The sequence below is a fragment of the Misgurnus anguillicaudatus genome, chromosome 20, assembly GCF_027580225.2.
Source record: "Misgurnus anguillicaudatus chromosome 20, ASM2758022v2, whole genome shotgun sequence".
NCBI lineage: Eukaryota > Metazoa > Chordata > Actinopteri > Cypriniformes > Cobitidae > Misgurnus > Misgurnus anguillicaudatus.
The window spans coordinates 13,048,057-13,060,493 of NC_073356.2; the positions used below are offsets into that span (position 1 = coordinate 13,048,057).

A 12,437-nucleotide genomic window follows, 5' to 3' on the forward strand; every position below is an offset into this window, starting at 1 on the left:
GTGCAATACTGTGCAATTTAGCGTTCCAGTAATATTATCAATTGTCTAATTATATTAAACTTTCCATAATTGTTATATATTTTTCCTTAAAATATTGTTTAGGATTGACAAATATTTATGCGTTTTACACAAACTGTGTTTAACAATGCTCAAAGAATTGTCATGAGGTCAGGTGACAAAATAAAGCATTCAATGTAGGGCTGCAGGGCGATTGGTCGCGGCTGGTCGCTTGCAGAATAAAAGTTTTTGTTTACATAATATATATTCACTGTAAAAAGTTTGCTGTAATTATGCAGCTGGTTGCCGGTGACTTACTGTAGAAAATAAAGACTGAAAAAGTCTAATGTTTATTCAACTTTAAACAAACTGTTGCCAGTAAATAACATAAATGTAAAATCTACAGTAAGTTACTGGCAGCTAGTTGCCAGTAATACTGTAATTTCTACAGAAATTTTTTACAGTGTATCTGTGTGTGTACTGTGTATCATAATTATATATATATGTATATACACACACACATGCATGTATAATTTTAAGAAAGAAGATCTATATAAATATTAAGTATTTATAATTTTATATATATATATATATATATATATATATATATATATATATATATATATAAATTATATATAAATATAAAATGTATATACACATGTAAATATATATTTGCATATGTGTGTATTTATATATATATAATTATTATACACAGTAAACAAAAACTTTTATTCTGTAAACGATTTGTCGCGATTAATCGTTTTGCAGCCCTAATTAAAAGTTTAAAATGTTTATGATCACAAAAAGGAAAGTGTTAAATTTAATTGATAAGTTAGTATGCAGGATGCTATGTATACTGTACAGTAGTATGCAGTAAGCAGTGCATTGTTTTTTTGTTGTTGCTCCAAACAGCTATTGAACTGCAGTATGATGTCACTGGTTTCAAATGTCATAAGCACTTGTGATTGGTTAAATGATGCTTTACATAAACACTGACACAAATAGGAGTAATAACATAATACTGGTGATTTTTTTTTTGTCAAATGGTGGTCATGATGCTGATGCCCATATATGGACAATATGCACAAATGTTAATTGTGTAAATGATAAATGTACATGATAAATGTATTCTCTTGCACATAAAGTATGAAGTATATAAAGTTAAAGGTATTCGTATGTGGTATTTAAAATATATTTGTATTTGTACTATGATAGGATCTGTACAACACGACTGGTGTCTGGTGAAATAAAGACTATTGTTTTGCTACAATTTTTAAAAATGTTGCTCTCTTCAGTGTTTTTGTGTGTCTGTGTGCGTGCGTGCATGTGTGTGCTTGTTTTACATTGTAAAAATAATGATGATTCAGAGCTCATGTTTTATGTACAGTATATTATATATTAAATAATACTTTAATAATAATTATTAAATATTAATTATAATAATTATTTAATAATAATAATCCTATTAAGAAGTTATATTAATGTAAAATTACTGAAAAAAACTGTATTTTGTATTACGGAAAAAATTCTGTCATTTGTTGTGCTCGTTATTTCACGGTAATTTTACCATTTTATACAGATTTTTTCCGTAGAAATTACAGTGTTACTTGCAGCTGGTTGCCGGTATCTTTTATGTTATTTACTGGCAAGAGTTTGTTCAAAGATAAATAAATATTAAATATTAACAAGTCTTTATCTTTACAGAATATACAATAACAGCCTCTTGCAAAGCATTCTGGGAACCAGAAATCATCATCAACCTTTTTCTGTTTTTTTTCTCCAGATTTTGTTTCCCAGAATGTTTTGCTTGATGCTGTTTTTTTAGTTTTACTCTGTAAAGACAAAGACTTGTAAATGTTTAATGTTCATTTAACTTTGAACAAAATGTTGCCAGTAAATAACCTGAATTTAAATCTACGGTAAGTTACCGGCAACCAGCTGAAAGTAACATTTTAATTTCTACTGAATTTTTTTACAGTGTAGGGTTAAGCTGTACCACGTTATAATAATATAACGTCATAAGGTTATGTTTACTTTGGTTAGTTTAGTCATTTTCTGAGTTTTCTATGCATGTTTTTTACTATTAACAGAAACCAGAACCAAAGAAAATGGCTTCTAAATAAAGTGGAATAGTATCACTATAATTTAAAAAAGTTTCATATTCAGCATATTTCGATGTTGCACAACTATTTTCACGGTTTTGTTCTTTTCACCTGCCCCTGAATGTGGTGGTGCACACAAGGGAGTTTCCCTTACACCGAAACCACACACTTTCTGATGAGGAACTATTGTGTCTACGGAAACCCACTCGTGGAGCTAAAAAGAGGGGTTTGCAGATGCATGAAGGTGAATGCAAGTTCCCACAATCCTGATTTGTACCATTTATCAATACAAATATGATGACAACTACATCAACTTTCCTTATCTTCACCTTCACAATGAATAACAATAAGTATTCAAAGCTGATGACCTCATGATTTCCAGCTTAAGGTCCTGTGTCAGTCTATTTCTCTAACCTGTACCTCATGTTAAAAATAAAGACAAGAAAAGCCTAAAAAATATGAGTAAAGTTAAAATTACAAGGTTTGGACAATAAATTAAAGGTGCACTGTGTAACTTTTAGAAGGATCTCTTGGCAGAAATACAATATAATATATATTATTAGTGGTGTATAAAGACTTTATAAAATGAACTGTATTGTTTGTATTGCCTTAGAATCCTCTTACATGGAAGTCGCCGTCATGTTTCAGAGCATTTCGTCATTATGTTGTCTCTGATGATGACGTGTTTGTCCTGTGGTGGCTACAGTAGCTTCACTGTGTTTCGAAAGGGAGGGGTGAGCTGTGGACTGAGCCTGTTTTATCTCACTAAAAATCTACAAACTGGACCTTTAAAGAAGTTTAACCAAATAAAACGAACGATGTACATACTTTATGATTTTTTTTAAAGCAAAACAACGAAAATTAAACGAATTTAAACTAAAATTAAGTATTATTTTGTTACATTTAAACATATACTTGACATTGCTTGTCACAGCATCTTAACCAACCAACATAAGTTCTACTCTTCAGCCCAATGATATCCACACAAACGTCAAGAGTTAAAACTTTTAAATGTCCAACATAACTGAAAAATAAACACTAACAGGTATTTGCCTTTAGTCAGACATGTAGGTAAATGTAAGTGAATGAAACACAATCGTATTGGGTTTGGGTTGTGATAAAATATTCAGCAAAAAATGCAGCTTGAAGTTAAAACAACTTGGTTATGCAAGTCATTTCAACATACTATTTAAAGTGATAAGTTGACATAAAAAACAAGTTGAAATGGTTTAACTTCAACTTAATAAATTATGTTACAGTGCAGGTGTGCTCATTGCACTTAAGTAAATTAAACAAGCAGCAAAAATACCTTTTTTCCATACAGATGTACATGAATATACACTTTTAGAAAGGATGTGTTCATTTTAGACATCTTTTTGTGTTAAGCTTGTAATTTTAACACATTATGTGTAATTTTGTGTTGATTTTGTTAAAAGTAATACAAAATGTGTTGTTTCAATAATAACACAGAGATGGGTGGATTCTGGGACAACGCATTTAGTTGTGATGTGTTTTTAACACATCCGTTCTAAGAGTGTCAATTTTAAATGCATGTTTACTTTAAAGAAAAGGTGTGGAGAAAGTGAAAAGAAAATTAAAAACTATGTTTATAAATTTATTTTTTAAATGTTTACATTTTATTACAGTAGCAGTGCATTTGACATTCTTATATTAAATAAATAAACTCAAATATTAAATAAATAAATAAATACAAGGTATAATAAATAAATACATTCAATATAACATTATTAATTAAATATCTTTAACACATTCTTACACTTGATCTTGCTGATGGACCCATCAATCACATAAAGTTATTCTTATGTTTTAATATAAAACAAAAACTAGAGGTCTAAGCAAGTTCATATGTCATCCTATGAAACTTGAGGCTTGACATTTTGTTCTCCTACTTTCAGAAATCCTTTCCATTGTCCTTGTGTTTCATGTGCTTGTTTCATGTTCACAAAGCAAATGCTCCAAAGAAGGTTTTCCCGTCGCCACTGTCGATGCGTGACGCGAAAGAATTGGATGTCTTGGTGGACAATTTGTCTCCAGCACGCAATTGAAAGGCCGCACCGAGGTATATTGTGTTATACCATGACATTTCACTGTCAGGCACCTGGACGCATGCAGACCGCATAGCACTGAAGAGAGGTTTGTCGTCTGCATACGAGTCAGAGTAGCGCATCACTGCGTGGCTCAAATGCACCTCGTGGTCATCAGGATCGACTGAATTAGATGTGCAGGTCAAGTGGAAAGACGCCTGACTGTAGACAAAGAATAAACCATCTTCGGGAATGATGATTTTATTGTTTTCTAATTTCAGACCACCTTGAGAGAACGCCTGATCCTGGTCGTTTTTCCACTCCAGTGACTTTCCATCAATGTCAACTCCTAAAGGAAAATCCAAAAACATGGTCAATGTAAATAGATACCCACTAAAGAAGTGAAATAAAAGTCAAATATGGATTTCGGAACAAATAAATCATCATCAAAAGCAGTCAACTTCACACTGTATAAAGTGAAAAGTTGGATCAACTTGAAAAATTACTTTAATTGGTAACACCTAAAAAATTCAGTTTTTTCAACTTAGAAGAAAAATTGAAAAAGATCTATAATATAATGAAATAAAATTAAATAATTTGAAACAACTTTATTTTTTTATGTGTTACCAATTAAAGTAGTTTTGATCCAACATTTCACTTTTAACAGTGCATTTAGTGGCCCTAAAAAGTACTGACACATTTGAAATGTTGCATTTATTATGAAAGCAGCATTTCTTATTATTCAAGAATAGCATTTTACTCATGTTTAAGATGCTAAAACTGATCTACTTAATTGGTAACATCTAAAAAAATCTAGTTTTATACATTTAATTTTAATTAAAATAGAAAAACGTAAAAAATTACTTGGTAGGACCTGTTCTTGGATAAACTTCTAAAATTATTTTTATTTGTACGTTTTCTGAGAGGTGTACCATCCGAAATGGTTAAAATAATACAAATGATGGTTGTCCATCAGTGATGCGCGGGTTGATCCAAAATGAGCAGGTGCATGGTGTCACCCAACCCGGTCTCACGAAATTTCGTTATATAGTCACGTAATTTTTTTATTCTTTTTTCATGATATTATCATGAATTTCCGCGTTTTTTCGTGATCGTATAACGAATTCTTGTTTTTGTGTGATTATCACGTATTGGTTACTCAACTGTTTTGTCCTATTTTCTTACCATTGTCGCTTAGGTTTAGGGTTAGATTTTCATAAAATGACATCCCCAACTCTAACCCTAACGCCAGGCGACATATAAAAAATAAATCCGAAAAAAATAGTATAAACCAATATATAAAGTGAAATTCTAATGCCAGCACCAAATCTAACCCTAAATCGAAGCGACAATGGTTTAAAAATAGGAAAAAGCAGTTGAGCAACCAATACGTGATAATCACACAGGAATTCGTTATACGGTCACGAAAAATTTGTGATAAAATCACGTGACTATATCATGAAACCTCGTGAGACTGATCACCAGTGGTTACACATGGTTACGAGTCATACAAAAATATTTTTAATCGGGTTGCGGTTGGTCGGGTCGTTTGAAATAAAGATGACAATTAACTATGTTAAACAATTACTACTTTTAAAAAAATGCGGGCCAGGAAGCGTGTCGGGTACAATATTTAATTTTTTAATTTTTTATTTTTTTGCGGTCCGAGTTGCGGGCAGGTTATTTGAAAATGTCAGGTGCGGGTTGTTTATACATTGACCCGCGCATCACTGTTGTCCGTCCACTTGCGCATCTGTCATTTTGGTTTTAGTTTTAAAAAATGCAGGAATTAGAAAATAAAGTGCAGGACTTGCTTGATGTTAAAATAGTTATTAAGAGAGATAAAGTTTTGAACCTGATTAATGCTAAAAAAGTTATTAAGAGCGACAAGACTGCAAAACGATCTTCCTTGCGCTGACTGACACGTCTGAAGCATCCACACAGGCACGCGACCCGATAGATACAGTTTTTAAAATAGCTGTTTTGACAAGAATTCACGTAAATAATAATTTTATAAGGTCCTTGCATTACAGTATAACTAAAAATTTGCATAAAGCATCCATATTACAATCATGCCATTAATCTAGCGGAAATATTTTAATCGATTGACAGCCCTATTAAATAGTAAAATAATCACATGTCTATATATCCGTAAATAGCCATGCGTTTCAGTTTTATCATACTAAGGCCTGATGATGTGTCAAACGTCTAGTTTCTGCACTATTCAGTTAAAATTTGACCCATGTAAACATCAAAATCAAATATGTGACCCTCTCTGTAAAACACAACCTCACTTGTAACATGTTTTTGTAACTTACCTGTTAAATGTATGGCATGCTTTGTGGTAATATTTGCTTGCTGTGGAGCGGCTCTCAACATGTGTCTCAGGTCTGATAGAGAAAAACAAAGACAATCTTTGTAAGATAACTTTTGGTTTCCCTATGAACTGCTTCATGTATAGCAAAGAGGATCTGAAAGCGGTGGTGGTTTGAACTCACCTCTTTCGTCACCCTGACCGCTCTGATCCTAAAGAAGAAAAAGCAAACAGTTACACGGCTAATCATTTACTCATAATGCAGAAATACGTGTATGGATCAGTTACAAGTGAATAAACGAGAAGCTTTACCTTATTGAATGTGAAGCAAACGGCAGCGGCGGCACAAAGGGCCACAGCCAGGAGAGCTCCACAAATCCTCCAGATGCCTGACTTTGAAGAGCTGTTTCTCCTCGGTGAGACCTCTTTATCTTCAATGTCTAACAGTATCTCGCTATCGTGGTCCATCATTACTGTGCTATGTCTTGTAGTCCTTGTAGTCAGTTAAAAATATGTTAATGTATTGTGTCAGTAAGACGGTCTAATGTCTCCTCAATGCAGATCTTTTCAGTGCTTCGGTAGGTTGGTCGTCAAATACTGGACCTTCATTGGGACATTTGCTCTTTTTAAACCTGTGAGACAAAGGGAAACTCCAGTGATGTCAGTGGAGTATAAAGAAAATGTGAGTGTATGAGGGAGACGGAGGGGAAACCATAAAAAACTACAATCAGACACCCCCACGTTCACACCCACACAAACACACGTCTATCCTCTATCTAACCGTCTGTCAGTCAATCATCCATCGCTTTATTTGGTTTGTGTCTTCTGTAACTAAAAATAAATGGGGTCAGTGGGTTTTCTCTGGTATACACAATTTCCTGTTTTCATTTACAAAATGATTCACAAAATGATTCACAAAAGTAAAGAGCATTTGAACTATTCAAAGCATTAGCCTGAAGTGGGTTCTGTCCACTTATCTCCTTCAAGATCTTGCCACATGCATTTTTTTTCACCTGGGGTGATTATACATTAGTCTCAAGTTTCTCATCACTGCGCTTCGTGTAGTCGCTCGTTCCAAAAAAAAAAAACAGAAACTTTTTTATGTCATGTTACACAGATAATAACAGCTATTGGCTCAGGTGAGTCAAGGTTCATGAACTCGAGTGCAACTTCATTTCACAACATTAAGAAAAACTTCCACACTTACTAACTTGACCAAGATTCCAAAACATCCCATGAAATGAGGAAATTACCCCAAAAGAACAACATGTATAAAGTCACAATTTCAATCTCTCTAAATTCTCGGTTGTTTCTCAGCATAAATGGAGATTAAACTCAGAAGACTCGGAGCCGGATCTGCACCGGATCTGTGCCAAGCTCGGCAGCTCAGGTGTGGATACGGTGCGGATCCGGCCCACAGTCATCTGCTTTTTGGGAATTGGGACTTTCGGTTAACTCTCAGTCTCAGAGAGCAATAGACTCTGTGGCAGATCCGTATCATAGATGCCGACTTCAGAACAAATCTGGGGTAGATCTGGCCCAGAATCTATTGCTATAAAGTAACCTTTAAAGTTGCAGTGTGTAATTTATAGAAAGATCTCTTGACAGAAATGCAAAATAATGTACAAAACTATATTATCAGGGGTGTATATAAAGCAATAAGCCCCAAGAAGCAGTGGGGTTACCAGTGCATTTTATAACAGCTAAGGGGTGTTGTTACGACGAGAAGCGGAGTGCCTAAAACCCCCTTAGCTGTTATAAAATGCACTGTAACACCACTGCTTCACGGGGCTTATTGCTTTTATAAAACGGTTACTTCATATGCATAGCAGGGTTTCATAAAATAAAACACAAATAAGTTGTAATTATAATAGTACAAATATTAGTCTTCCGCCAAACAAAGTAGTTCCTCAGAATCAAGTGTAGCTGCAACAGAGCGCAGTTCACAACCAACACAGACGCAGCAAAGACACAATGAAAATATAATTTAAGACTGTGGTGTTTATTTTATAAACCAACATTCGTCTAATTTATACATTAACATTTATATCATGCAACTGTTGAAGTGATGATCAAATATGCTTGGAAGCATGCTGAACTCTTTCCCCGTAAGTGTTTTTTTTAATTTGCCACACAGTTTTAGTTTAATGCCTTACAGAAAAAAGTTATTCTTTAAATAAACATAAAATATCAAATGAAAGAACAGACCATCCGCTTTCAAACAACAACAAAAAAAACCCCGTAGATATTCCTTTTTGTAAATAACTTTTGTAAGAGATCAGATTCAGAGCACACATTGTTTTTAGTGTTGAGTGAATGCGTCAGTGTTTAAGTTGGGTAAGATCGCCACCTAGTGGAAAGCTGAAATTTGAATTTGAGGTAGAAACACCTCAGGGAACATTTTCTCTTTATTGACGAGATGACTCAACAATATTTATTGACATTTATCTGAAAATCGCCATTAATTGTGCAATTGTAGACAAATTAAAAATATGTCTTGTCCATAAATCAGTACGCAGCAACAGTGGCGCAGTGATACTTCTGTAATGCGGTCTGAACCGTGGGTTTACCAGGGTATTTAATCACGGCTTAAACGCGTTTCAACCAATCAGAATGAAGAACCAGAACTGTCCGTTTTATAAAGACCTTTTTATAATGAATCGTCATGCTTTTATTACCTTAGAATGAGACTTTTTATCTAAATACACAGAGGGTCCCCTTACATGGAAGTCGCCATTTCTGTTCTACAGAAGCCCTTAATGGACAAACTTTTTTACTAAGTTGTCTCCAACGATGACATGTTTTTTCGGTGGTGGCTACCGTAGCGTCTCTATGTGTTTCAAAAGCAAGTGGTGAGCAGTGGACTGAGCCCTTGGTTGCATTTCGCAACCTCACCACTAGATGCTGCTAAAATTTACACACTGCACCTTAAACTAGATCGCTGGAGTGTTTTGAACTGTGACTTACTTAAGATACCAAAATCTGCAATTTAAGAAAAGATTTTTAATATGAACACAGGAAATCAACTTCTCTTAACAGCATGCATTTCACCACATTTGTTACCGTTTCTTCTGATGGAAACTGAGTCCAAGTTCATGAATTATTTAAGTAACTGCAATCTGCGTTCAGTTTCCTGAGCAGTATTTTCAACAACGACGGTAATAGGAGAGCTCATTAAAACAAATGAGACGTCAAGCTAAACTTAAAACAGACATAAAACATCAACTTAAAAAGCCAATATATTAAACCATACTTGTACATATTATACACCATAAAGTTCCAAATTGCACTTTTCTTTTAAATTATTCACTTTATAACAAATCATTCTGACCAAAGTTTTATTACTGAGAGAGAACTAAATGGAGAGTTGGAAACATGAATTATACTAGTTGTACAGGATTGTTTTTTAACAGTATATAGTAATTAAATAGTAATTAAATGATTTTTGATGATTTTCATAATAAAATCATTAGTGTCGCAGGGATGATGTGTTTTTGTAAGGTAACCCCAAAGTTAGCAGGATGGTTCCTTCACAAAAATAGGCCCATTCATTTTTCCCCATATAGATTTTTGGATTATTGTGGTCTTAACGATACTTTGTAAATTTACTTGTGTTCAAAATGTATTTATCTTTAGTAATATCTTTTGCTAAAGACTTAATTTCGACAACTTTAGGCACCCACAGATTCCATAACCATGCATAAAGAAAAGCTTATTTATTCAACTTTCAGATGATGTATAAACCAAAACCCTTTTGCTTGGTTTTGTGGTCACATATCATTTCCAAATTTTGCATTTACAACTCTGTTTTAATCTTTTGTGATCTGCTAAATTTAGTAGGCTTGCTTTTCAGTAAATGTGTTAACTTGGGGTGTTATAGCACTTTCTGTATAACACTGATAGCAAAGTGTTAAAAAGTGACTTTTTTATTTCCACTGCTCGGTGAAATGATACAAGGCCCACCACATGAGAAGCGGTGATGTAAGAGATCTGTAGGCTTCAGCGTAACATGAAAATTCAAAACTAGGACACCTAAAAATGCTGTTTTAAATCTCTGTGGTCACATTTCAGTAGAATTTGACTTTGGTTAAAGGTAAAGCCCCCTTTTGACTCTGGGACACTTCTTTGTATTTTAACTTGTTACATTTTTATCTCAAAGCATTGTGGTTTTCACTTTTGTTATGGAAACATGTTTCTTATGATTACTCTCTTTTTATATTTTTAAAGATTCCCACGAAATTACTATTACTGTTTTCTGATCTTTCCCCCAGTATGACATTAAAAAATCTATTTCAATATACACTTCCTCTATAGGAAGTGAAACTGAATATTGGCCTAGATTAAAAAATAAGAAAAACCTCAAAAAGTTTGGTCATGCAGTTGCCAGAGGTACACAACAAGAACACCCATCCTTGGATTCATGACTTAGAGGCTTAATGAAATATGACAAATCCATATGACTGTCTTTGTCATCTCAGTCTTTCTCCATATGCAGCATCATGGCATGAATCTCTTTGCAAGACTCCCACATCTTCTTGACATAAACTGACAGTGATTGAATTGGGGTGTTGAAAGATGTGGGACACAACAGAAGGGTTTTTTGGCATCTGACTAATTATAACACTCTATTGACTAATTTCATATTTATACAAATAAAAAACTTTTTCATTACAGTTTGTATACCTGACATCTGTCATAATGCATTCACGTTCTTCATAAACTTTTAATTGATATGTAATGTGCAATGATCCTAAAATGTATTTGGATAAAGCTTACTTCAAGAGTATGAATGTCATTGTGTTAGATCAGGGGTTTTAAACCTTTTTGACAGCCTTGACCTACAGTAAAATATTTACTTGAAGTACCCCCAGAGATTTAAAGTTAATATTTTAATAATAATAATAATAATAGCAGCACATTTATTTAACCTCAAAAACATTTATTTTTTATCCATTTTAAAGTTTTTATTAGTAATATTTTTACTGTTATTTTATTATTGTTATTGGACCTTCATCTGGTAATTTCCTTTTATTGGTACAAAAACGTATCTGTCCAGTTTGCACAATATATTGTAGTGTTATGTAATAAGCACATGCACTCTACAAATGTCTGGGTTATGTTTGACTCATAACGGGTAAAAATTGGCCCAATGTGGGGTTGTTTTAACCTAACTGCTGGGTTATTATACATAACATCAACTCACTGGTCATTTTTAACTCAGCATGTGTTCTGTCCAATATTTGCCCATTACAAGTCAAAAATAAACCAGACATTTTTAGAGTGTGACATCCAAATTAAACAAATAAAATATATTATTTTGTTAGTGTAAGGTTTTTTCAAGGTGTTTTCTTGTATTCTTTGTATTTTTGTTATTTGTACTAGTATTTTGATTCTCTGCACTGTTTGGACTTTTATTTTGAAATTCATCATGCCATGTCACGCTTCACACTTCCTGTTTGTTTCTGTATATAAGTCACTTCCTGTACACCTGTTCCCCGCTGTATATTACATTCGTATGCCCAGCCCGTTACCTGTTTGTTCTGTTACCTGATCTGTTATTTGTTATTCCTGTACCCTGTATTTGTATTTGGATTTGGTTGCTGGCCCTTTTGGGATTTTACTAAATAAACACCTTTTGCACATGGATTCACTTCTCACTCGCTTTCTTTAAAGCCTCCGTTACAGAATATACAGCCTATACCGGAATCCAGCAAAGGATAGTAATTTCCCACCAGCAATATGAAACCCGTCTACACCCTGCTTGCACTTCGTCAGAACCACCGCCGCATTGAGGATTATGTTCAGGACTTTTTGGATTTAAGCTATCAGGTACATTTCGACAACACCACGCTCAAGAATCTATTTTACAATGCTTTGGACGAACACTTACGTTTAATTATGCCACGGGACATGGATGTATGGTCACCTGAGGAGTATATTGACTTTGCACTGTTGTTATGTGGTTCACCGTTCACTGTG

The 12,437-nt window shown here is 33.8% G+C and overlaps 2 protein-coding genes across 2 annotated transcripts in view; one reads left to right on the forward strand and one right to left on the reverse strand.

Moving 5' to 3' along the window:
* Positions 1-3,714: 3,714 nt before the first annotated feature.
* On the reverse strand, positions 3,715-7,003 carry tnfa (tumor necrosis factor a (TNF superfamily, member 2)). Its single transcript, XM_055219865.2, has 4 exons — positions 6,771-7,003; positions 6,643-6,670; positions 6,463-6,534; positions 3,715-4,493 (listed from the first exon to the last, which is right to left on the reverse strand). The coding sequence occupies exons 1-4, from the start codon at positions 6,927-6,929 to the stop codon at positions 4,060-4,062; spliced, it is 693 nt and encodes a 230-aa protein (XP_055075840.2). The 5' UTR covers positions 6,930-7,003; the 3' UTR covers positions 3,715-4,059.
* Positions 6,747-12,437, forward strand: part of sacm1la (SAC1 like phosphatidylinositide phosphatase a) — a 43,546-nt gene continuing 37,855 nt past the window's right edge. Inside the window, exons 1-2 of the mRNA XM_055219864.2 lie at positions 6,747-6,874; positions 7,020-7,140. Of these exons, the coding sequence (XP_055075839.2) occupies positions 7,139-7,140 (2 nt within the window). The 5' untranslated portion in view covers positions 6,747-6,874; positions 7,020-7,138. The remainder of the gene's footprint in view (positions 6,875-7,019; positions 7,141-12,437) is intronic.